The sequence below is a fragment of the Pseudophryne corroboree genome, chromosome 8 (assembly GCF_028390025.1).
Source record: "Pseudophryne corroboree isolate aPseCor3 chromosome 8, aPseCor3.hap2, whole genome shotgun sequence".
Lineage (NCBI taxonomy): Eukaryota > Metazoa > Chordata > Amphibia > Anura > Myobatrachidae > Pseudophryne > Pseudophryne corroboree.
The window spans coordinates 332850496-332874132 of record NC_086451.1 but is presented as its reverse complement, the minus strand read 5'-3'; the positions used below and the strand labels follow the sequence as shown (position 1 = coordinate 332874132).

The 23637-nt window shown below is 47.4% G+C and overlaps 1 protein-coding gene across 4 annotated transcripts in view; it reads right to left on the bottom strand.

Annotated features, from left to right (window-relative positions):
- Positions 1 to 17047, bottom strand: part of MCF2 (MCF.2 cell line derived transforming sequence) — a 360378-nt gene extending 343331 nt beyond the window's left edge. Inside the window, exon 1 of one of the 4 annotated variants that reach the window (XM_063937419.1) lies at positions 16211 to 17047. In XM_063937419.1, coding sequence (XP_063793489.1) covers positions 16211 to 16307 — 97 coding nt within the window. In that variant the 5' untranslated portion in view covers positions 16308 to 17047. The remainder of the gene's footprint in view (positions 1 to 16210) is intronic. The other 3 variants (XM_063937417.1, XM_063937415.1, XM_063937416.1) reach the window with 3 other exon arrangements.
- Positions 17048 to 23637: the final 6590 nt, after the last annotated feature.

The following is a 23637-nucleotide window of genomic DNA, read 5'->3' as shown; positions in this document are numbered from 1 at the left end:
GAACACGTAAAACACCCTGAGTGAAAGTATGAACGTCAGGAAGAGACACAATTTTCCTCAGAAACCACACAGACAAGGCATATATCTGAACGTTGAGGGAGGACAGACGAAGGCCTAAGTTTAGACCTTGTTGTAGAAAAGACAAAAGTCTGGATGTTCTGAAAGTATATGCATCATAGTTCTTACCAGCACACCAGGTGAAATAAGAATTCCAGACCCTGTAATAAATCCGAGCTGAAGTTGGTTTACGGGCTTTTAACATAGTTTGAATGACCGCCTCAGAGAATCCTTTGGCTCTCAGGAGTGATGCTTCAAGAGCCACGCCGTCAAAGCCAGTCTGGCTAGGTCTGGGTAGACACAAGGGCCCTGAACGAGGAGGTCTGGGCGTTGTGGAAGTAGAAGCGGATGCTCGATCGAAAGACCCTGCAGGTCTGAGAACCAATGCCGTCTGGGCCACGCTGGAGCGACTAGAAGTAGTATTCCTCCTTCTTGCTTGAACTTCCATAGTACCCTGGGCAGGAGGGACACTGGAGAGAAAATGTATGGCAGCCGAAAGTTCCATGGAATTGCCACTGCATCCACGAATGCTGCTGGAGGTTCCCTTGTCCTTGCTCCGAAGACCGGAACCTTGTGATTATATCGAGATGCCATCAGGTCTACATCTGGTAGGCTCCATTTATACACTAGGAGTTGAAAGACTTCCAGATGAAGACTCCACTCTCTGACGTGTACTTCCTGACGACTGAGGAAGTCCGCTTCCCAGTTGAGGACTCCCGGAATGAACACTGCCAATATTGCTGGCAGATGGCGTTCAGCCCACTGAAGGATTTTTGACACTTCCATCACTGCCATGCGGCTTCGAGTGGCTCCTTGATGATTTATGTTCGCCACCGTGGTGGCGTTGTCTGATTGTACTTGAACAGGCCTGTTCTGTACCAGAGGCAGGGCAAGTGTCAATGCATTGAACACTGCCCACATTTCCAGAATGTTTATCGGAAGGACAGATTCCTCCTCGGTCCATCGACCCTGGAGTGAGTGTTGCTCCAACACCGCACCCCAACCCCGCAGACTGGCGTCCGTAGTCAGTAGGACCCAGTTGGAGATAAAGAAGGGACGGCCCCTGCTTAACTGTCAGTCATGTAGCCACCAGCTCAGTGACAGACGCACCTCCAGATTTAAGGAGATCATTTGAGACCTGATCCGATGGGGCAATCCGTCCCACCTGGCAAGGATTAACCTCTGCAGAGGACGGGAATGAAATTGAGCGTACTCTACCATATCAAAAGCCGAAACCGCAAGGCCTAGTACTTGCATCGCCGAGTGTATCGACACACTTGGGCGAGAGAGGAAGTACTGTATCTGATCTTGTCCTGAAGTTTCAGGACCTTCTCTGGAGACAGAAACAGTCTTTGGCTGTGTGGGTCCAGCAGTGCCCCCAGGTGCACCATGCTCCGAGCAGGGACCAGCGAGGACTTCTTCCAATTAATGAGCCACCCGTGGGCTTGTAGGAATTGGACCTACATCTCCAGTTGACTGAGAAGGACATCTTGGGAGTTTGCCAGAATCAGCAAGTCGTCCAGATACGGCAGGATCGTGATTCCCTGACGATGGAGGAAAGCCGTCATCACGGTCATGACCTTGGTGAAAATCTGAGGTGCCGTGACCAGTCCAAATGGCAGAGCCTGGAATTGAAAATGAAGGTTGCCAATAGCAAATCACAGATATTGCTGATGCAAAATGGCAATAGGTATGTGCAGGTAAGCATCCTGTATGTCCAGGGAAACCAAATAGTCCTCGGGTTCCATGGCCAGCACAATAGGGCACAGAGTTTCCATACGGAATTTGGACACTCTCACAAACTTGTTCAATGATTTGAGGTTGAGGATAGGGTGGAAAGATTCATTCGGTTTCGGAACTAGAAACAGGGTCGAATAATAGCCCCTGCCTCTTTGGGACAGGGGTACCGGCACTACCACTCCTGTTTCCAGGAAGGATTGTACAACCGGGTGTAGAGCTTGCGCTTTCAACGGATTCGAAGGGATAACGGTTTAACTGGTGAGGGGGATGTCTCTTGAAAGAGATTGCGTACCCGTGAGAGACAACTTCCCGCACCCAGGCGTCCGAAGTGGTCTTTAACCAGGCCTGGGCGAACTGCAGAAGTCGGCCTCCCACCTTGGGATCCCACAGGGGGAGGCCCGCCCCGTCATGCAGCAGGCTTGTCTTGTTTGGTAGCAGGCTGACAGGCGGCCCAAGATTGTTTAGATTCGGGCTTAGCGGTTTTGGAAGTACGAGCTTGTCTCGGGTACACCTGACCTTTTGCTTTACTTGGAGGTTGAAAGGAACGAAAAGTTGTACGCTTAGCCTTCGGAGCAGAAGGATTAGTACTTGGGAGGATCGCAGTCTTGGCTGTCGCCAAGTCAGTCACAATCTTGTTTAGATCCTCCCCAAATAGTATGTTTCCCTTAAAAGGGAGCACCTCAAAGGTCTTTTTGGAGTCCAGGTCCACATTCCAGGACCTCAACCACAGAATCCGGCGAGCCAGGATAGACGTAGTAGACGCCTTGGCCGCCATGATGCCTGCATCAGAGGCTGCCTCCTGAATATAGTGGGAGGCTGTGGTAATATACGACAGATATTGTCTGGCAGTGTCAGAAAAATCCTGAGGTAGCTCATCCTCAATTGCCTGAACCCATGCTTCAATTCCTTTTGCAGCCCAAGAGGCAGCCATAGTGGGTCTATGTACAGCACCGGTAAGAGTGTAAATAGACTTCAGGCATCCCTCCACATGCTTATCTGTCGATTCCTTCAGTGAGGTGATAGTGGTGACAGGCAGAGTAGATGACACCACAAGACGGGCGACATGAGAGTCCACCGGCGGCAGAGTTTCCCACTTGTTACTCAACACCGCAGGGATAGGGTAACGAGCTAGCATCTTTTTAGACAGGGAAAATGTATTTCCTGGAGACGACCAGGATTCCTGACATATGTCAATTAAAAGGTCTGAATGTGGTAAAACTACTTTAGTAACCTTCTGACATTTGAACTTATCTGGTTTCTTAGATGTAGCAGTAGGCTCAATCTCATCATCTATCTGGAGAATCCGCTTGATAGCCTCCACTAGGTCAGGAACATCAACCTGGGTTGTAGGTTCCTCATCAGAAGCAACTGTATCAGTGTCTGACAGATCAGTATATTTACCATCATCGTCTGAAGAATTATCCGAAATATTTGTGGATTGTGAGAAAGAAATGGCCTGCTTAGATGAACCCTTGGCTCCAGAAGGGTGTGGGGTAGACTTTTGTCTAACCAAAGATTGATTTAATTGTTGTAACTGGGTAGACAGAGTATCCGCCCAGGGCGGATTAACTACAGGGACAATATGTGGCTGTAATGGCACAGGAGGTCCCACTGGGGGTGTAAGACGTGTTACAAGCGTAGTCAGCATACTTTAAAACGCTGCCCAAGGTGGGTCCTGATTGGCCACAGGTGCCGCAGGTGGACTGGGAGATGTATGGCACCCAGCGCCTGAACCAGCAGCTAACTCTTCCCCCACCGGTAAATCCGTGGTGACAGCATTGCATGATGCAGGAGCATCCGGGGATTTCCCGCCCTGTGTGGCAGACATTATAGGGGATGTAGCCTTAGGACGTAACAGTAAAATATAGCAGGACAAACACAATACCTGCAAAACATCCTGTGTTATGTGGCAGTAAACACAAAGCATAAACAGAGGATTTAAGTGGTGACTGAGAAACACAGTGAAAAATACAAAACAGTATATCCTGTGCAGCACTATATATTATATGAGACTCTGACGCAGCTAGCTCCCAGGGTACAGAATATAGTGATAGCAAAACGTGTTATACACAAGAATGGAATCCACACAGCAGCTACAGGCACACTAAGTCACAGGTACAATGCAGGAGTTATTACAGATAAACAATAAAACTGCACTGGACTAGTAAAACTACATATAGATATGTATTTATACAGATATAAAAATGCACAGTAAACACTGGATGTACTGTATATCACAGAATACTTGTACTAAATATTCAGATAGCAGTACACTTGTTCTCAACTAACACTGTCTAAAATGACATGTAGAATACTTAAGTGTCTATGCACATCGCTGATGATACAGGCGGATTTACAGAGGAGACAGTGCCCAGCAGTCCCGGAGCTCAACCCAGCTACGTAATGGCGCCAAAGTCTCTGTCAGGGAGTTAGGGAGAGAGTTAGATTTGGGTGTGGTGTGTTCAAACTGAAATCTAAATTGCAGTGTAAAAATAAAGCAGCCAGTATTTACCCTGCACAGAAACAAAATAACCCACCCAAATCTAACTCTTTCTGCAAATGTTATATCTGCCTCCCCTGCAGTGCACATGGTTTTGCCCAACTGCTAACAAATTTGCTGCTGCGATCAACTCTGAATTACCCCCCGAGTCGGCCATCACTACTCTCTCAGGCAGGGAATTCCATATACGTATTGTCCTTACTGTGAAGAAACCTTTCCGTCTCTGTGTGCGAAATCTCCTCTCCTCCAACCTAAGCGGGTGTCCACGTGTCCTTTTTGATGATCTTACCAAAAACAAATCCCCTGCTAGCTCTGTGTATTGACCCCTTCTATATTTGTAAATGTTAATCATGTCCCCTCTTAATCTCCTTTTTTTCCAGTGTAAACATGCCTAGCCTAAATGGCAGGAAGACATTATGCAACATAACTCTAAAATGACGCAACCAATTACAAAACCAATATTCTTCTGCAAATCTTTGGACCGATACCTTTAATTTGGTATATGATGCTCAGACAACAGAATCATAGAAATTTGTCCTTTTGTCATTAATACTGTATATCAGAGGCATAACTCTGGGAGGCAATGGAGTCGGCTGCCGCCGGGCTCCTGCCCTGAAGGGGGCACCACTCCTCAGGGATGTTAAGGAATGGAGTCCCAACAGGCATTTGTAGCCATGGAGAGATAGAGCCACTGACATTCCTTAGTGGTGCAAGCTGTCTCATTCTTTTGTGCACATCTGCCCCCTTCCCCCGGCAAGTACTACAGTCACCTGCTGCTGGCTGATGCAGGGAGGATGGGGGTCTCTGCTGGTGGTTTGTGGCTCCTAAGTCTGCTCTGTGATTTCTGCTGCCGCCTGTCCCTCCTGGGTGTTACTGTATGTGTGTGGGGAGGGGAGGGGAGGGGGGGGTACTGTTTCAGACGTAGGCTGCATGTCACTGTGTGTGTGTGTGTGTGTGTGTGTGTGTGTGTGTGTGTGTGTGTGTGTGTGTGTGTGTGTGTATCTCTATCTTTCTAAGGGGGGAACCAACATTTATCTTGCCTCCGGGCGCCTGTGACAAACTTACGCCACTGCTGTATATAGATTATTCAAAAAGACAAAACAAATGTATCATGCCAATAGATGTTACACTTCAGTGTGTGTGTGTGTGTGTGTGTGTGTGTGTGTGTGTGTGTGTGTGTGTGTGTGTGTGTGTGTGTAAAATTAGCAACAATGGTGAACAGCAACACCAAAAGCTAGGAAAAGCATTGTCCCCGTCATGCCAAATCATTGCATACAACAAAGTCACACAGCTGCAACATTTAATGAGTGGCATACAAAGGTTTTCTGAGTGGGAAACAAGTTATGAAAACTAAGAATTTTTTTGGAAGCTTTGTATGTACATTCCAGACCAACGATGTTCATTAGAATTCCTTGATAATATTTTGCTATGCATTACAGTCAGAGCTGGCAGCATAATGGGCATTGCTGAGCAATCAAAGAGAAATATACTGATTATACTCTATCACAAGTGATAATTGCAGGTGGAAGTGGTTAGAAGAAAAAAAAAAAGATCAGATTTTTTTTAATGTTTTGACAACAAACCTGAACTAGGTTTTACACAATGAAATCTGGTACAAAACAGATGTTATATTTATATTAATTAAGAAGTGAAGGTAAATAGACATTTCACTGTTTACATTAAATAACTTCCTCCATAAACTGCTTATTAGCATTTGCAAACAACGCATAACATTAAAATAAATGTCCAAAATTTAGCAATATCCAAATCACAATCCATGAACACAAATAAAAATGTGCACTCTATATTGGGGTCAGTTCAACCGACTATCACCCGAACGCATGCGAGGGGGGTGGGTTGCCATTGCAACAGAACTCGGCCCTCTGGCAGCCTGATCTCACCCTGGACTCGCTGATTTTTGTACATAGCCCTACAGAATTATGAACCAAAATCTACACATCTGGTGGTACCTTCAGTGCAGCATATAGATGCACTTATTTGCGGGGGCAGAATAATTTAATTGACCCCTATATATTCTATTAAAGTAAAAACCCTGCTACAATTATATGGACATGCTTAGATCAAAACCTAATTCTGTCTGCCTTACCTTGCCTTCTTCCCATTTTCAGTAATACCCCTTTCACATCGCAAAAATAACCAGGTATTGACACAGCATATTGCCGGGTCGACAAAGGTCGCTGTGCGGTGTGAAAGGGGTCAGTGAACCCTTCTTTACTCCCGGGTTAAATACTGGGTCAGGTGCACTGTGAACAGGTTGCTGGGTCTATGCAAAGGGAGAGGCGGCGCGAAGATGATCTAATCTCCCAGCGCTGCCTCCGGACGCGATGCCGTCTCCGTCCCGCCCCCCTATGGCAACCCCACCCAACTTACTGCCGGGTCAGGATGGCAGTGTGAATAGTCCAATGCCAGGTCGCACCCTGGGAAGGACACGTTAACAGTTCCCGGGTGTGACCCGGCATTGGGGTGTGAAAGCGGTATCAAAGATCCCTTAGAGGTGAATTCATCAAAAAACAATTTGGGCAAATGAAAGGTTTTCGGCATGGTTTTGGGCAAGTTACAAACCATTGGATTTATGACAGGCAAAACTAAAGGAAAATCCCTATAAAACTGCCCTTTTTAAACAATACAAACCACAAATTATGCTAGCAATGATTATTCCTTAATTAAGTTGTCCAAAATAGTTAATGATTATCTTTATTGGGGCAAAAATATGTAATGAATATGGGCAAACTGCTGTATGATTCTATTAAGAAGATAATATTATATTTACATTACAGGTTGAGTATCCCATATCCAAATATTCCGAAATACGGAATATTCCGAAATACAGACTTTTTTGCATGAGAGTGAGATAGTGAAACCTTTGTTTTTTGATGGCTCAATGTACACAAACTTTGTTTAATACACACAGTTATTAAAAACATTGTATTAAATGACCTTCAGGCTGTGTGTATAAGGTGTATATGAAACATAAATGAATTGTGTGAATGTAGATACACTTTGTTCAATGCACAAAGTTACAAAAAATATTGGCTAAAATTACCTTCAGGCTGTGTGTATAAGGTGTATATGTAACATAAATGCATTCTCTGCTTAGATTTAGGTCCCATCACCACGATATCTCATTATGGTATGCAATTATTCCAAAATACGGAAAAATCCGATATCCAAAATACCTCTGGTCCCAAGCATTTTGGATAAGGGATACTCAACATGTATAATAAGGGGGCATTATTTTTATATATTTTTATTGAACTACATGAAAAAAAAATGTATGTTAATTTGGAAAATGTAAATTCATTATTGCACATTTATGGCACTATAAATATTTTGATTTAATATACTACAAGGACATTCTGTAGCTGATTCAGAGTTACAACCAAGTCCATTTTGAAGACAGATCTTGAAATATTTAGCTCTGTGCACACCCCATAACCCTGCGCACACTCCATAGCTCTGTACACACTCCACAGCGCTGCGCACACCCCATAGAACTGCGCACACGCTAAAGTACTGCACGTACCCAATAGCACTGCGCACACTCCACAGCACTGCGCACACCCTATTGCACTGCGCGCACTCCATAGCACTGCGCACACCCCATAGCACTGCATGCACTCCATAGCACTGCACACACTCCATAGCACTGAGCGCAGATTAATAGGTGAGTTAGCCACTAGCCTATGAGCAGAAATGAATAACCAATGATAATTACTGTGACACACTAGATGTGATCTGCAACCTTGCATCAGACCAGTTTCACTAGAACTTCTCACCCCTGCAGAACGGCCTGTTCCGCAGAAACTTTGCTCTTGTTTATTTCAAGGTATTGGATACCTTGTGACATTCCCTCTACATTTAGTAGATGCACCAGCATGGTGGATACAGTACATACAGAGTGAGTGTCCCTCCATTTGGATATTCACACCTCATTTGTATTTAACACTGCTTCTCAAGGTCTAAGAAGAGGGATTCCATAGCGCACATACCCAATGAGGCTGCCACATTACCTGTACAGCGGCACTGTGGGGTCTATCAGCTAGTCACATCAATCAGTCTGAGCTCACCTGTTTATCTGGCAGCTGCTACCAGGGGAAAAATGTGATTCCATTTTTGCACCCCTGGAGGTGGAGCCACTGGGTAGGAGTAGTTGGCACCACTGGAAGCTGACGAAGGAGGTGGAGCCACTGGGGAGTAGAAGGCCTGGAGTCCCAGGGATGGAGGCGCTACAATGGGGGGAGTAAGAGTGAGGGACGGCAGCAGCTGTGCAGCCAGCTGGCTGCCCGGGAGCACATTATACATCATGAAAAGGCTGCCACTGCTCTGTCCCTCCCTGCACTGAACTCCCTCCCTGTCTAACACCTGACCACACATTGCTCCACCTGTACTTCAGCGCCTCTGTCACACTGCACGGAGGATGTATTGTGCTGTCTTTCACCTGACATAACTCCTCCTTACATCTGTCATGTTGGGGAAGGTGGGGGGCGTGCTGTCCCATTGCCCCCTCCCCCCCCCCCCCCCCCCCCCCATTTCAAACTCTTCTGGCAACAGGGTAAGATGGATCCCTCTCTGACCCCGTTATGCGTTCTACATGCGCAGTAGAACTCCCAGGTCATAAACCTGGAAGTCCTCACAATGCAAAGGAAGAAGAGCTGTCATTTGCGTTTATATTCACAATTATTCATGCATACGGTGCTAATAAATGCCACTATGCATGCGATAAGTGGCAGGATGAATCACATGCATTGTGCAATGTAATGAGCCCTGTATTTTACACACTAGTCACCAAAGCGAAGGGTCTAAATCAGACTTGCCCAAAACATTGATCCAGTCTACCCACAGCTCACGGTGCTCCCGCCGGTAGATTGCGACCAACTACACACTTTAATAAGCAACCTGTTATTAGCGGTAATAAGCTGCTGCTGCACAGTGGGGTGGCTGATCTCTGGGGCATGCTGCACAGTGGGGTGGCTGATCTCTGGGGCATGCTGCACAGTGGGGTGGCTGATCTCTGGGGCATGCTGCACAGTGGGGTGGCTGATCTCTGGGGCATGCTGCACAGTGGGGTGGCTGATCTCTGGGGCATGCTGCACAGTGGGGTGGCTGATCTCTGGGGCATGCTGCACAGTGGGGTGGCTGATCTCTGGGGCATGCTGCACAGTGGGGTGGCTGATCTCTGGGGCATGCTGCAGAGTGGGGTGGCTGATCTCTGGGGCATGCTGCACAGTGGGGTGGCTGATCTCTGGGGCATGCTGCACAGTGGGGTGGCTGATTTCTGGGGCATGCTGCAGAGTGGGGTGGCTGATCTCTGGGGCATGCTGCACAGTGGGGTGGCTGATCTCTGGGGCATGCTGCACAGTGGGGTGGCTGATCTCTGGGGCATGCTGCACAGTGGGGTGGCTGATCTCTGGGGCATGCTTGCTGCACAGTGGGGTGGCTGATCTCTGGGGCATGCTGCAGAGTGGGGTGGCTGATCTCTGGGGCATGCTGCAGAGTGGGGTGGCTGATCTCTGGGGCATGCTGCACAGTGGGGTGGCTGATCTCTGGGCATGCGGTACAGTGAGGTGGCTGATCTCTTGGGCATGCTGTAGAGTGAGGTGGCTGATCTCTGGGGCATGCTGCACAGTGGGGTGGCTGATCTCTGGGGCATGCTGCACAGTGGGGTGGCTGATCTCTGGGGCATGCGGTACAGTGAGGTGGCTGATCTCTTGGGCATGCTGTAGAGTGAGGTGGCTGATCTCTGGGGCATGCTGCACAGTGGGGTGGCTGATCTCTGGGCATGCTGCATAGTGGAGTGACTGATCTCTGGGGCATGCGGTACAGTGAGGTGGCTGATCTCTGGGTTATTTATAATGTGTTATTTATAATATGATAATTTATGATAATTTTAGTGTAATAAAAACAATAGTAAAAAAAAAAAGTATATCCGGTATTTATAATTATTATTATTATCCTTTATTTATATGGCGCCACAAGGGTTCCGCAGCGCCCAATTACAGAGTATATATGCAAATAATCAAAACATAAAATTTCATTATTCTTAATGTTATTTTTAAATGTGTGCATTATTATTGGTGCAGGTCATCTCGTACATAAATTTGGCATGATGTTTCAACACATTGTAGCTCACCAGTAATGCTAGCCATACATCAGACCAACTTTTCTCCAACACTCCATACTTCCAACCATCCAACTTGTCTATTCAACTGAAACAGTGCCCCACACATCTAACCAACTTTTTACCAGTGCTCCACACATCTAACCAACTTTTCATCAGACCAACCAACCTGCCAACTTCTGTCCAACTTGTGATGTCACCGAAGTAGGCGGACAGTGCCTGCCTACAGTACTTCAGGTGGTGGGTGATGTTAGGGCACACAAGTCAGGATTAGGTGGGTGTGTGAAGGGGAGACTGAGCTGCTGTTGGGGTTCACAATTCATTCACCATTAGGCTGATCGGAGCCGGAGCTGACGTCACACACCCTCCCTGAAAACGCTTGGGAACGCCTGCATTTTTCCGGATACTCCCAGAAAACGGACAGTTACCACCCCCAAATGCCGGCTTCCTGTCAAACTAAATACGCCTAGCGATTTAAAAAAATGCTGATTTCTATTCAGCTATGCCTGTTGTTGTTTGGTGACACGCGCGGTGCATACGCCGTCTATCGATATTCGTCCACTGTGCGAAAACACACAGCAGCAATCAGGTCTGAATCAGGTCCAATGTCCACATAATGTCCCCAGTATAGTGCCAGATACACATATTTATTTATTACCAGTTATTTATATAGCGCACACATATTCTGCAGCGCTTTACAGAGAATGTTCGCACATTCATATCAGTCCCCATAGTGCCAGATACACAAATGCCCCCATAGTGCCAGATACAGATATGCCCCCAGTGCCAGATACAGATATGCCCCCAGTGCCAGATACAGATACAGATATGCCCCCAGTGCCAGATACAGATATGCCCCCAGTGCAGAATCAGATATGCCCCCAGTGCCAGATACAGATATGACCCCAGTGCCAGATACAGATATGCCCCCAGTGCCAGAAACAGATTATCAATGCATGTACACGAACTATACGTTTGTGTCCTTTACTAACAATAAAACTTTGATTTATTTTTCTGAAATTTAGTTTCACAGCATCATCATTTACATACCCACATAGGTTGAGCGCTACAACCCATGAATAGATACAGATATGCCCCCAGTGCCAGATACATAAATGCCCCCAGTGCCAGAAACAGATATGCCCCCAGTGCCAGATACAGATATGACCCCAGTGACAGATAAAGATATGACCCCAGTGACAGATACAGATATGCTCCCAGTGCCAGATATGCCCCCAGTGCCAGATACAGATATGCCCCCAGTAGTGCTGCTCACCGTCGCCGGGCTCCTCCGCTGCTGTCCGCCGGGCTCATCCGCTGCTATCAACGCTGGCTGCCGCCGGCCTCCTCCTCTGCTGCCACCGCTGGCTGGAGCTGGCCCTGGTGTTGGTGGGGGGAAGGGGTGCCGCGATTGCCGGTGGGCTGCAAGGGAGCCACGATCTCGGGGGGCAGTGACTGCAGGTCGGGAGCAGAGGTGCCGCGATCGCGGGTGATATGCGGGGGTACCGCGATCGCGGGTAAGCTGCGGGGGGTGCCGTGATCGTGGGTGGGGTGCCGCGACCGCAGGTGAGGCGCAGGGGTGCCAGTGATCGGGGGTGTGCAGAGGTGCAGCGATCATGGGTGGGGTGCGGGGGATGCCGCGATCGTGGGGGTGCAGGAATCGCGGGAGTTGTGCCACTGCTGGGTGTCCTGTGACAGCGGCAGCCCGGCAGCAGTGGTGTGCTGCCGTAGCTGCCCCTGGTCCCCCTCCAGCTCTGCTGCCACTGCCTGGAGTCTGTTGTGACAGGGGCAGCTTGGCAGCAGTGATGAACTGCCGCAGCTGCCCCTGAACCTCCTCATGGCTCCTGCTCCACAGTGCTGTCACTGCCGGGGATCCTGGGCTGTAGAGTGACAGAAGTAGGCGGACACTGCTGGCTAGTGTCCACCTACTTATCGTTCAGTTGGGGGGAAAGTTTCCCCTACACCTGAACGATTAGTTGGGAAAATCAAACAAGTTTGATATTCCCAACTAGTTGGACCAACCGTTTCTGGCCTTTTTTAGCGTGTGGGAGCAAACGGCTGATAATCGTTTGCTCCCACACACTGCCAGATTATCGTTCCAACCAGCCAGCTAGTTGGCTGGTTGGAACGATATCTTCCTGATGTATGGCTACCATAAGTAAGTGAACAAAAAGTAGACCCCTGGCCACAAAAGTGCAGCCACCCCTGGTCTATACTGTACACTTATTATAGAAAGTGTTTCTAGGGTCACAGTACTGGTATATTTCAGTTGTGATGACTATGACGATATAATATATGGGTCAGTACATGGTCCATCATGGAAGTATAACACAGCTGGGAAGATAAATAATCCAAATGGTAAATTGTGCTGGCTCAGGAGTGTGTCATGATTTGTTGCCTTCACTGAGAATTACCAGAACATCTTGTCCCATTACTGAATATGCACACACCAGATCTGCAGTAGTATATACACATAAGTTGCTACTGGCATGCTTGGACAGCAGTATACACTAAAACTGATATATTACATTTACATTAATTATAAATATAGCATCACTGTATAGAAATACATGCTTCAGAAAGCAGCATACCATTGTTATAAAGAGATTGTTCTATACTTGGAAAAGTTTGTACATAAGATTGTAAATTTACAGTATAGGTCCTCTGGGATAATTACTAGTAAGGGGTCTATTTAACAATCACTGGGGACTTACTATCCTAAAAAATGTGGGCAAACCTCTGAAAATGTCATTTTCTGAGGACTGACCGCATTCCCCATACGCATCAAGCTCCAGAAGGCAAAACTTTCCAGAGTTTGTACCCGATAGGCGGAATACATACTATTTACCAGCGGCCGGGATGCCAGCTGTCAAGATACCAACAGTGGCATCCCGGCCGCCAGTATGCCGGCAGCGAGGTGAGGTCGCCACAGGTTATATTCTCCTTCTATGGTTGTCGTGAACACCCACAGCAAGGGAGAAAAGCCTGTGGCACCGGTATTCCGGCGGCATTTCATCGCCTGTTGGGATTCCGGCGTCGGCACTGTAACCGCCAGGATCCCGACAGGCCGTCTCGTGATTGCCTACCCGATAGGCAATGCCATATATAGAAAGCGTTGCCTAACAGAAGCCTGTGGGTTTCTCACTGCAGAATTCCCCAAGAGGGATCCAGCAATCCTGCCAGTGTCCCCTGTGGCTCGCGCTGGATGACGAGTGCACATGTGCTAAAAAATTGCTGGGTTATAAACGGAGGTCCTCCAATCGCAAGGGATAGCTCTTATCGGAAGAACTGTCCTTTGCGATTTTAGCACATCTGTATATGCAAACGGCTATACATGCTATAAATGGCGGGATGTATTACATTCAAAATGTGATGCTTGACACATTCAGTCCTTTGTTCGTTTTCTGTGGAAAAAGAAGTTATCAATGCTCGCTCCTATTTATCAGTTGGGTTACCCCAGAAAAATCAATGAGTTTCATGTGGACCCTTTTATTTTGGAGTTTACCACATCCACATATCCTATTAAGGAGATAGTGGTGTATTTACAGACCCATAAATGTGGAACTATTTCTGTTTTTCTTCATTTTATTTATCTTTTATTGCTACAGAGGATGCAACAGAATTAGAACACTGCTAAAGCAATTATTAAGAACTAAATAGATATGAATACTTCTTCCTATTATATTCATTTTTACACCTAGTTTTTCCGCTCATCTCTGAACAACACTCACCAAATTTCTAGGAGTTTATACTGCTGCACCTTTGCATAATGCCCACATGTACCCTCTGGCTCATATATTGTGTGTAAATCTGGCTCTGGTACTAGCCAGTGCCTCCTGAGCTATTTACCTCACCGCACGTCCCTGCTACAGGGGCAATGTAATAGGGTACAAGTTTGTAAAAGTGCAGATTTTTCACCAAGATATAAATTGGACCAGTTTTGCCATTAAAACATATCACTGCTTTAAATCTCACAGTTAAATCACAGAAAAAGCAACACTTTTACAAAGTTGCATCTTATTAAATTCCCTCATGCGTATTTATTTCTGTACTTGACCTTTCCTTTTCCATAAACTAACATTTCACAATAAAGGACAAGTGATTTTCTGTGCCATGAAGTAGCCTTGTAATACAGTCACTCACCTGGGCAGGAAGCACATTAGCATTCATGAAGAGACAGGTCTAGTGATACAGTATGACAGCACACTCTGAGGGGTGCTAATTGTTTTTAGCTGTGCCTCAACCTGTGAAACCATTGCATCTACAGATACACGTGTTACTTTCCAGACAGAACTAGATACAGAAGGTTACCCTTTGTTTTCATCAAGATAACAAATATAAATCCAATGTCATTAAAGTGCAGCAGGAGAGATAAGCTCTGCACTAGAATATAATAAATCCCTATCACCCATAGGTGTACACAGCTCCGCTAGGATTTCGCTTCATAGCACTAGCGACATCAATTCCCTAATAATTTAATGTACCATTCTGGTTCGCCCAGGAAACCCACCAATGTTATTATTAAGGTGGGTACATACTGTGCAATTTCTGCCTAAAAAATAAACAATGTTATTATCGTTTATTTTTAGGCTGAAATCGTCCAGTGTGTATAGGGGTAATATTGGTGAATGCTGAACGGTCCGCGCTCCCGCCAATGTCAGGCTGAGCCGCATGTTCAGGAATGCCGGCAGTGACGTCACTGATCATTATCGTTGAACCACAACGTTCAGTATGTACGCACCATATAGTTGTTCATCGCCGGCATTTCTACATCGCCTAGTGTGTACCCGCCTTTACAGTGGCAGCAGAACCTGTGTACACAGATGAGGAGTTGCCAAGTGCAGTGGGACAGGGTTGATTGCAGCACTGTAAGGTATATTGCATATGTGTGTTTGTGTGTGTATATATATATGTGTGTATATATATATATATATATATATATATATATGTATTTAAAAAAGAGATACCCTGTGGCGCTATGTATGTATGAACTAAGCTGCACCTCAGAAAGAACCTCCTGTTATATGAGGCTCAAATAAATAGAAATATATAATGTGGATCTAAGGGTGCTAAAATGTAGTACTGTAAATCACATCAGTTTAATATGCATTAAGGCATTAAAAACTCAATTTTTAGAATTTAATACATAAAAAATGTCAGAACTACATAAAATCACAGTGAAAATTATCAAGATTTTGTCTAATCGACATTCAATTGATACAGTGATTCTCTATCCAGGAGAGGCCAGATTGGACTTAATTCTTGTAACAGTTCTTAATTTTACAGCAAGTGGCACCGATGGATGACAGTACTTGAACAAAAAACCAACGCGTTTCGACCCTTTCTGGGACTTCCTCAGGGGTATAGTTTCGAGTGCCAGATGTTTTGAGATAATCCTGAAAGGGTGTAAGTCTCACTGTGTGTGTCGGTAAAAAAGGTATAAAAACCAAATGACCGTATCAGATGGCTTAATAATAGAAATCCATACTTTAATGGAGCCCATAAGATCCATATTACAGTCAAGTAAATGACCGAACTTAGGTGTATGCAAGGTCTAGCCCTGACTCTATGTAGATGGATAGTGACCCAATTCGTATAGAGACCACTCAATGGTTAATCAACAACATAGGTGCACTGTGGACCTCTCAGAGTTCAAGGTGATATATATCTCTCCACATCCATACATACATGCACAAACATGATGCTGATTGCTATAACCCTACTGCAGGGAAATGACAGGACAAGTGAGGGCTACTTATTAAGGCTGCACTTACTTTCCAGCAGAGTGTTGATGAGTGAGGCAGCATGCTGCAGGCTGTAGTACTTCTCCATCTCCAGAGCCGAGGTCCGGAGAGCGTCCTGTGTGGCCATGCCTGCCCCGGGGTCAGTGTGCGTGCATGCAGGCAGCAGGCAGAGCAGGGTCAGTGCGGGGCTGCCCCCATGCCATGCCGCAGCAGCAGGCACACATATGGGGCTGTACAAGGACCCCTGTGAGAGCCAGAACGGGAGGCGATGGTTAGAGACCTGAGGACCAGGAGGGAATAGTAGAGTCACCCAGCAGCCCAGCCCAGAGGGATGCCACTATACAGAGAGACCACCTGTGGCAGCTGTCCCGGTTACGCCGCAGAGCTGCGGACCCCGCTGTGTATGAGTCTTCGCACAGGGGCGGACATTAATACATCGCAAGGACCATGTGCGATGATGAGACTGCAAATCTGATAATAATATATAGATTAACAAACACTGTGCAGGTTGCGATGCAGAGACCCTCCAACAGTAACCTTTACGGGTGACTTCTACTGGATTCCACGGGTGATTATTCCACGCACACTCTACTCCAGGGCAAATCCAGCAGACTCAGAAGTCCTGTGAAAAAAAGTCCCACGTCGCTGTGAAGCGTCCTGTCAGCAGCAGCAGCAGCATCAGCAGAACTCCCAGCACTGTGCCTGTGTCAGACTCAGCAGCAGCAGGGACTCGCATACACCCGAGCCGCTCACACAGCACGCAGTGTTTATGTGAGTGTGCTGCTGCAGGAGCTCACTCCCACTCCTCCCTCTGTCGCTCCCTCTGTGAAATTGCTGCTGCTGCCTGTCCAGAGTCTCCTGTGCTCGCTGCTGACTCCCCACTGTCCCAGCTTACATCCAGTCAGCTGCTTCCGAGTCCGAGCCCTATACACATCATGGTCGTGCACATAACCATGTAAGTTAACATATGAGAAATGGCTGCGTGTCATTACTTGTTGTGTCTATTGCAGTTAAAACAACAAATTGCTCTCTACACCTGTTTTTATTTGCAAATTAAAAGTAGCATTAAATCAATTATTAGTACCTAGGTATACTCTGGTGGGTACACACTAGGCGATGTGCTCTGTAAGTGACGTTGCCTAGCGTGTCCCCTCCCGGTGCGGGCATACACACTGTGCGATATTGCTAGTGATATCGCACATTGGGGGTCATTCCGAGTTGTTCGCTCGTTATTTTTTTCTCGCAACGGAGTGATTAGTCGCTAATGCGCATGCGCAATGTCCGCAGTGCGACTGCGCCAAGTAAATTTGCTATGCAGTTAGGTATTTTACTCACGGCATTACAAGGTTTTTTATTCGTTCTGGTGATCGTAATGTGATTGACAGGAAGTGGGTGTTTCTGGGCGGAAACAGGCCGTTTTATGGGTGTGTGTGAAAAAACGCTACCGTTTCTGGGAAAAACGCGGGAGTGGCTGGAGAAACGGAGGAGTGTCTGGGCGAACGCTGGGTGTGTTTGTGACGTCAAACCAGGAACGAAACTGACTGAACTGATCGCAGATGCCGAGTAAGTGTGGAGCTACTCAGAAACTGCTAAGAAGTGTCTATTCGCAATTTTGCTAATCTTTCGTTCGCAATTTTGATAAGCTAAGATTCACTCCCAGTAGGCGGCGGCTTAGCGTGTGCAAAGCTGCTAAAAGCAGCTTGCGAGCGAACAACTCGGAATGACCCCCATTGGGCGGGATTTACTAATAGACATCTGCACCCAACGCCACAATGCTAATCGCGTTTGTACTAACACATGCAAATAGCATTGCGGAGGACAGCTCTTCCGATGACAGCTGTCCTCTGCGATCCCCAGCGGCTGCCTGACTTCCGGGATTCGGCCCTGGGAGTCAGTCTGCACAGGTGACGGGGGCGGGGCATGCTTGGAAGGATCCGAATGGAACCCTCACGCAGCGCTGCTGAAAGAAGCCCATAGGCTTCTATGGGATATCGCCAGCAAAAGCTGGCCAACCCCTCTGCGGCGCTGACCCTTGCAGCTGCGGCTTAGTACATTTAGAAAATGCAGTAAATGGGAGTTTACTGCATTTTCCGTTTACTACATCCCGCCCAGTGACATCATGCTACGGCCAGGCTGTACAAGCAGGTATGGACAGTGAGTCGAAATTGAGCTGCATGTATGGCCGACACCGAGGGTCATACTGCGCATCGCCCGTCGTCAGCTGCTGCGCATCGCCCGTCGTCAGTTGCATACACACTGGGCGATATAGTAAACATTATCGTTCAGGAGGGGGGAAATGAGCGATATAATTTACTATGGGGGTAATTCCAAGTTGATCGCAGCAGGAAATATTTTAGCAGTTGGGCAAAACCATGTGCACTGCAGGGGGGGCAGATAAAACATTTGCAGAGAGAGTTAGATTTGGGTGGGTTATTTTGTTTCTGTGCAGGGTAAATACTGGCTGCTTTATTTTTACACTGCAATTTAGATTGCAGATTGAACACACCACACCCAAATCTAACTCTCTCTGCACATGTTATATCTGCCTCCCCTGCAGTGCACATGGTTTTGCCCAACTGCTAACAAAGATCCTGCTGCGATCAACTCAGAATTACCCCCTACATCACTTTGCACCTAAAGGCTTTTTTTTTTTTTTTTTTTGCTACCATATTCTAATGTGAGAATCCATAAAGCTCCAAGAGCAAAGCTCCTCAATCCAGGGCCGTAATTAGGGGAGTGTGTGAGCATTGTTGCCACACAGAATGCCGGGCTCTGGGGGTAGGGGTGTAGCGAGGGTGGCTCCGGTGAAGCACGAGCTTCGTGCACCGGAAAAGTTAGAGGGCGCGCTGCCTGCCCCCCTCCCTCCGCCCGCTATTGGGGGTCATTCCGACCCGTTCGCACGTGGTTGTTTTTCGCTACGGTGCGAACGGGTGCGGAATGCGCATACGCGGCTACGTCATGGCTGCCGACGGAAGCGGTCGCAGAGGCAACCGCTAAGAAGATTGACATGAAGGAGGCGTGGCAGGGCGGATCCGGAACGTTGGAGACCGTTTTCGGGGAGTGGTGAGTAAAACGCAGACGTGTCCAGGACAACAGAGGGCGGATGTCTGACGTCAAAGCTGGGCCCATCATCGCTGGATCCATCGCACAGGGTAAGTATGTCCAGGGCTGGTCTACTTCTGCTTGAATTTTTTTAGCTTAGCAGGGCTGCACAAGCGATCGCAGCCCTGCTAAGCTAAAATACACTCCCCCATAGGTGTGGACTATTGATCGCAGCAGCAGCTAAAAGTTGCTGGCTGTGATCAACTCAGAATGACCCCCATAGTGCGGGCCGCTGTACAGGCAGCCGCAGAGCAGGAGGAGGAGAAGCACTCATCTCACTCTCTATCTCCTGTTCCCTTAAGGTGCATTGTGACAACAGTGGGGGGGGGCTTTCAGGATTTCGCTATGGGGCCCACAATGTTCTAGTTACGGCCCTGGCTCTACTGTATGGCGTAAGATGTATAACTACTATGTGGCGTAAAGTGTATAAGGGGTACTACTGTGTGGTGTAATGTGAATAACGGACACTACTGTGCAACGTAATGTGTATAATGGACAATACTGTGGTGTAATCTGAATTGTTACTATTATGTGGCCCCTTCCCCATGAAACTATGCTGCTGTATTTTTGTTACGTGCCTTTAGCGCGCACTGTACCTATTTTAATCATGGTGGGGGACCCAAAGGAAACTTTCTCCCTGAAAGCCACAGGGTCTAGTACCGGCCCTGTCACCAATTTAGGATTTTTAAATATATCTTTTTTTTCTTTTCAAATGTAACATGCACCCAATTCAGTACAGGAGAGGGGGTGTCAAAACATACCCTTGCTCCAGGCACTATGGCACCTAGCTACACCTCTGTCTGGGGGCCAGGTGCGGGACTCCCAGAGGCAATGGAGATGCTTACCTCTGGGCTCCAAGAAAGGGCACCTGTATGTACAGCAGCCCCTATGTGGCTCACAGTGGGATACAAGTGTGACCGCTGCTTTTCCAACTGAGCACTGTGGCGCACCCGCTGCTGCTGCAGAGTTAATCTGCTCTGTCCCAGGAGCCATGCTAACACCTACAATAAATAGGGGACAGGATGGCTCATGCCTGGTACCGCTCAGCCTGTGCTACAGCAAGCGATGGTGCACCCGCTGCTGCTGGACTGTGAAATAGTACCCGTCGGTGAACACCTCAAAGTGATGTCTCCACCCTGCGTACTCTGTGCATGCAGCACGGACCTCTGATTACATCCCACCTGAACCTGCCATGGTACTGCCCTGGTCCATTACAGTTTCAAGGAAGAGGTAGTAAAGCCACAAACGTCTCTGCACATGTACAGTAAGTGGTGGTCTCTTTGGCTTTGTCTGCACTGCTTCATTGCTCTAGGTCTAACTGGCACTTTGCTTTCATGGGGTTCTGTAAGGCAGGACACAGGAGACCGAGCCATGCTGATCTCCACAGATGTTTTCTTGTAACCTGCTGGTGGCTGAACAGATCCAGGCATTGGTGTAGTGTTGGTAAGGTATACAAGTATTTCCCATGTAGTCCTTTGGTCCCACCGCCTCATGTCTTCATGCCTCCAGGTCCTACATGCTAAGCGGAAGAGAGAACACCCCCTACCGCCCGCGGGACATCAAAGCTGCCGGTTATAGCATACCCTCCACCTGTGTACCTTTTTAGTAGGTACAGTACCTTTTTTTTATGGTCTGTACCGATTTTTGGCTCACCTAACTTCCATTGAAAGTATAGGAAAGGGGGCGTGGCCACACACCCCTTTACCGCGGTCAAGCCCTTTTTCGCATTTGAAACGATTTTTATGTTTAAAATGTTGGAGAGTATGTGATAGCACCCCCACCCCACCCCTCTACCGCTGCAGGATTGGTAGGGGCCCCAGTGCATTGCATTGCCCAGGGGCCTACACTGCTGTTAGGATGGCCTGATGATGCCGTGCCACTTCTTGTAGCGACCTGGCTGCCCCCTACATTATCCTTCATCTTCCCCTGCATTGTTTTATTTAAAAATTGTGGTGCTAAGTGATTTTCCGTCACTAAAATAAGCAACAATAGAAAATTACCTCATTAAATATTTCTGGATGTGCAGAAGCATCCAATTACACAGCAGCTTTTCCTTAGCAGCACATGATGACAAATATACGTTATGATAAGAACTTACCGTTGATAACGATATTTCTCCTATGTCCACAGGTTTCCACAGGATAACAATGGGATATGATGGAGCTACAGCGGATTGGCACCAAACGATCACAAGCTTTCAGTCCTCCCAGGATGCAACGGGCCCGTCCATATATCCCCGCCCACTGGCTCAGGCAAATCAGTTGGATTCCAAAGCATTTAGGCAGGAGCATTATGTAGAACCCTATTCAGGTGAGAAGAACACACATGCACACCCCTTTCCATGCAAGAGTTTAGTGAGGTGCGTCAGGGTGGGATCCCTGTGGAAACCTGTGGACATAGGAGAAATACCGTTATCAACGGTAAGTTCTTACCATAACGTTTATTTCACAGGTTATCCACAGGATAACAATGGGATTTCCCAAAGCAATTTTTAGTGGTGGGGACGCTCCTGATTAGACAGGAGAACCTTACGCCCGAATTCAGCGTCATGAGAGGAAAAAGTATCCAAGGCATAATGTCTAATGGATGTGTTAATGGAAGACCATGTGGCTGCCTTATATATCTGTTCTGCTGAAGAACCATGTTGTGCTGCCCATGAAGGACCTACCTTACGCGTAGAGTGAGCAGAGACATTAGCCGGAACAGGGAGATCAGTTCGAGAATATGCTTCTGAAATCGTCATTCGAAGCCATCTTGCTAGCATCTGTTTAGTAGCAGGCCATCCCCTCTTGTGAAATCCGTAGAGAATGAAGAGAGAATCTGTCTTTCTGATGGCACTGGTACGATCCACGTAGATTCTTAATGCACAGACTACGTCCATTGACGCTTCTCCCGCAGAAAGTCCCGATACCGGAAAAGCTGGGACTACAATTTCTTCGTTAAGGTGAAATTTAGATACCACGTTAGGAAGATAACAAGACCTAGTTCTGAGAACTGCTTTATCTGGATAAAAAATCAGAAAAGGAGATTTACATGACAGCGCTTCTAAATCTGATACTCTTCTAGCTGATGCCATAGTTAGTAGAAAGAGAACTTTAGCTGTCAACCATTTAAGATCCACTTTATTAAGTTGTTCAAACGGAGCACCTTGAAGGGCTTTGAGAACCAGACTTAAATCCCAAGGCACTGCAGCAGGAACAAAAGGCGGTTAAATGCGCAGCATTCCCTGGAAAAAAGTACGCACATCCTGTAAATTGGCAATTTTCTTTTGAAACCATACAGTCAATGCACTCTCAAGGAAGTCACCTCCAAACCCTTATCCATTCCTGCCTGAAGGGAATCTAAGACCCTGGAAACTTGGAAAGATTTTGGGTCCATACTTCTTTCACTGCACCAATGAATATAGGCTTGCCATATTCGGTGATAAGTGCGAGCTGAGGAAAGTTTCCGTGCTCTGAGCATATTTTGAATTACCTATTGTGAAAATCCTCTTGACTTCAGGATAGAGGTTTCAACAGCCACGCCGTCAAAGACAGTCAATCTAGATGCCTTTGATAACAAGGACCCTGCATCAGTAGATCTGGACGTTGAGGGAGCAGAATTGGAGTATACATCGACATCCTCTGCAGATCTATGTACCAATGCCTTCTGGGCCAAGCCGGAGCTATTGGAATCACAGCACCCTTTGCTTGCTTTATTTTCCTCACCACCCTGGGTAACACGTTGATCGGAGGAAACAGATAAGCCAGATGAAAATCCCATTTCTCTAACATCCTAAGTGGATGCTGGGGACTCCGTAAGGACCATGGGGAATAGCGGCTCCGCAGGAGACTGGGCACATCTAAAGAAAGCTTTAGGATTATCTGGTGTGCACTGGCTCCTCCCCCTATGACCCTCCTCCAAGCCTCAATTAGATCTTTGTGCCCGAACGAGAAGGGTGCACACTAGGGGCTCTCCTGAGCTACTTAGTGAAAGTTTTAGTTTAGGTTTTTTATTTTCAGTGAGACCTGCTGGCAACAGGCTCACTGCATCGAGGGACTAAGGGGAGAAGAAGCGAACTCACCTGCGTGCAGAGTGGATTGGGCTTCTTAGGCTACTGGACATTAGCTCCAGAGGGACGATCACAGGCCCAGCCTGGATGGGTCCCAGAGCCGCGCCGCCGGCCCCCTTACAGAGCCAGAAGGCAGAAGAGGTCCGGAAAATCGGCGGCAGAAGACGTCCTGTCTTCAACAAGGTAGCGCACAGCACTGCAGCTGTGCGCCATTGCTCTCAGCACACTTCACACTCCGGTCACTGAGGGTGCAGGGCGCTGGGGGGGGGCGCCCTGAGACGCAATAAAAAACACCTTGGATGGC